We start from the raw sequence: 1,070 nt of genomic DNA on the forward strand, positions 1-1,070 counted from the left end.
GCTTGTACACCCCGGGGCTGGCGAGGGCTGCCTCTCTGACAGCTCTCTGTCCTCCCGAGGTGCTGCTGTGTCTGCTCTCTCACTGATGCACAGACCAAGCACCCCAGGCACCAGGTGCTGGGCTGGCCGCGGGGCACATGCTTTTCCTCATGGAGCTGACGGTCTAGTGGCTCAGACTGACGTTCATCAAAAGCTTGGAAACTAAAGTTGCTGCAGTGGCAGAGGCAGAAAGGAGAAACGCCTAGTGCTTCTAGGCCCCAGCTGTGGGCGCGATGCAATCCTGGAGGGCTTTCCTGAGGAGGTGACATTTACGCTGAGGGCTAAGGGATGCGTGGGAAGAGCCTTCCGGACAGAGGGGACGGTTTGGGCACATGTCCCAGGGCTGTTCGTGTAGGCAGAGCGCAAAGCACAACAGTGTGTATGCACAGGGTGGGGTCTCGCTGCCAGGATCAAGCTCAGGAGTGGGGAGAGGCTGGAGTCCCTGAGGTCGGCCATGGCAAGAGCTGAGCCCTGTGGTCAGCTGGGGTCCGTGGCCGCTGCTCCTTCGCAGCAGCTGCTGGGGCTGCGACAGGGAGGCAGCTGGGCCGCCGTGGAGGCTTCCGAGCACCTTGCAGGGCGTGGTGTCGTCTTGGGACCTCTCAGCTGCTGGGAAGGCAGGCAGGGTCCAGGAGTTGTGGGGTCAAGTCTGAGGACCCCTCCTCTGCTGTGACACAGGCCCTTCCCCTGCAGGCTGGTCAGGGCCTCCGCCCCAGCCTGCGCCCCCAGTTGGGGGACTGCGTGGAGGATGCTCCCAGGGGCCCCAGGCTCTGGTCTGAGGGGCTTGAGGCACAGCTGCAGTTGGGGGGCCTGTGGGGTTACCAGCTGCCCTCAGGCCACTGCACGGGGACCGGCCCCTCTCGCCTCCCTGGAGGGGCGGCGGGGGAGGGGCAGGGTGGGCTCGGCGCCCTCCCCGCGGACCCCACGGGCTCAGCCGGGCGGTGGGGGCGAGGCCGCTGACCGCCCTGTCCCGCAGGTTCTCGCGCTCGGACGAGCTGTCGCGACACCGGCGTTCGCACTCGGGCGTGAAGCCC

At 66.6% G+C, this 1,070-nt stretch overlaps 1 protein-coding gene across 1 annotated transcript in view; it reads left to right on the forward strand.

Annotated features, from left to right (window-relative positions):
* The window catches only part of KLF15 (Kruppel-like factor 15), a gene marked incomplete at its 5' end in the record, with an annotated part of 12,960 nt that overhangs the window by 6,854 nt on the left and 5,036 nt on the right, over positions 1-1,070 (forward strand). The window contains one exon of the mRNA XM_010857766.1: positions 1,013-1,066. Within this exon, the coding sequence (XP_010856068.1) occupies positions 1,013-1,066 (54 nt within the window). The remainder of the gene's footprint in view (positions 1-1,012; positions 1,067-1,070) is intronic.

The sequence above is a fragment of the Bison bison genome, unplaced genomic scaffold, assembly GCF_000754665.1.
Source record: "Bison bison bison isolate TAMUID 2011002044 unplaced genomic scaffold, Bison_UMD1.0 scf7180017854957, whole genome shotgun sequence".
NCBI lineage: Eukaryota > Metazoa > Chordata > Mammalia > Artiodactyla > Bovidae > Bison > Bison bison.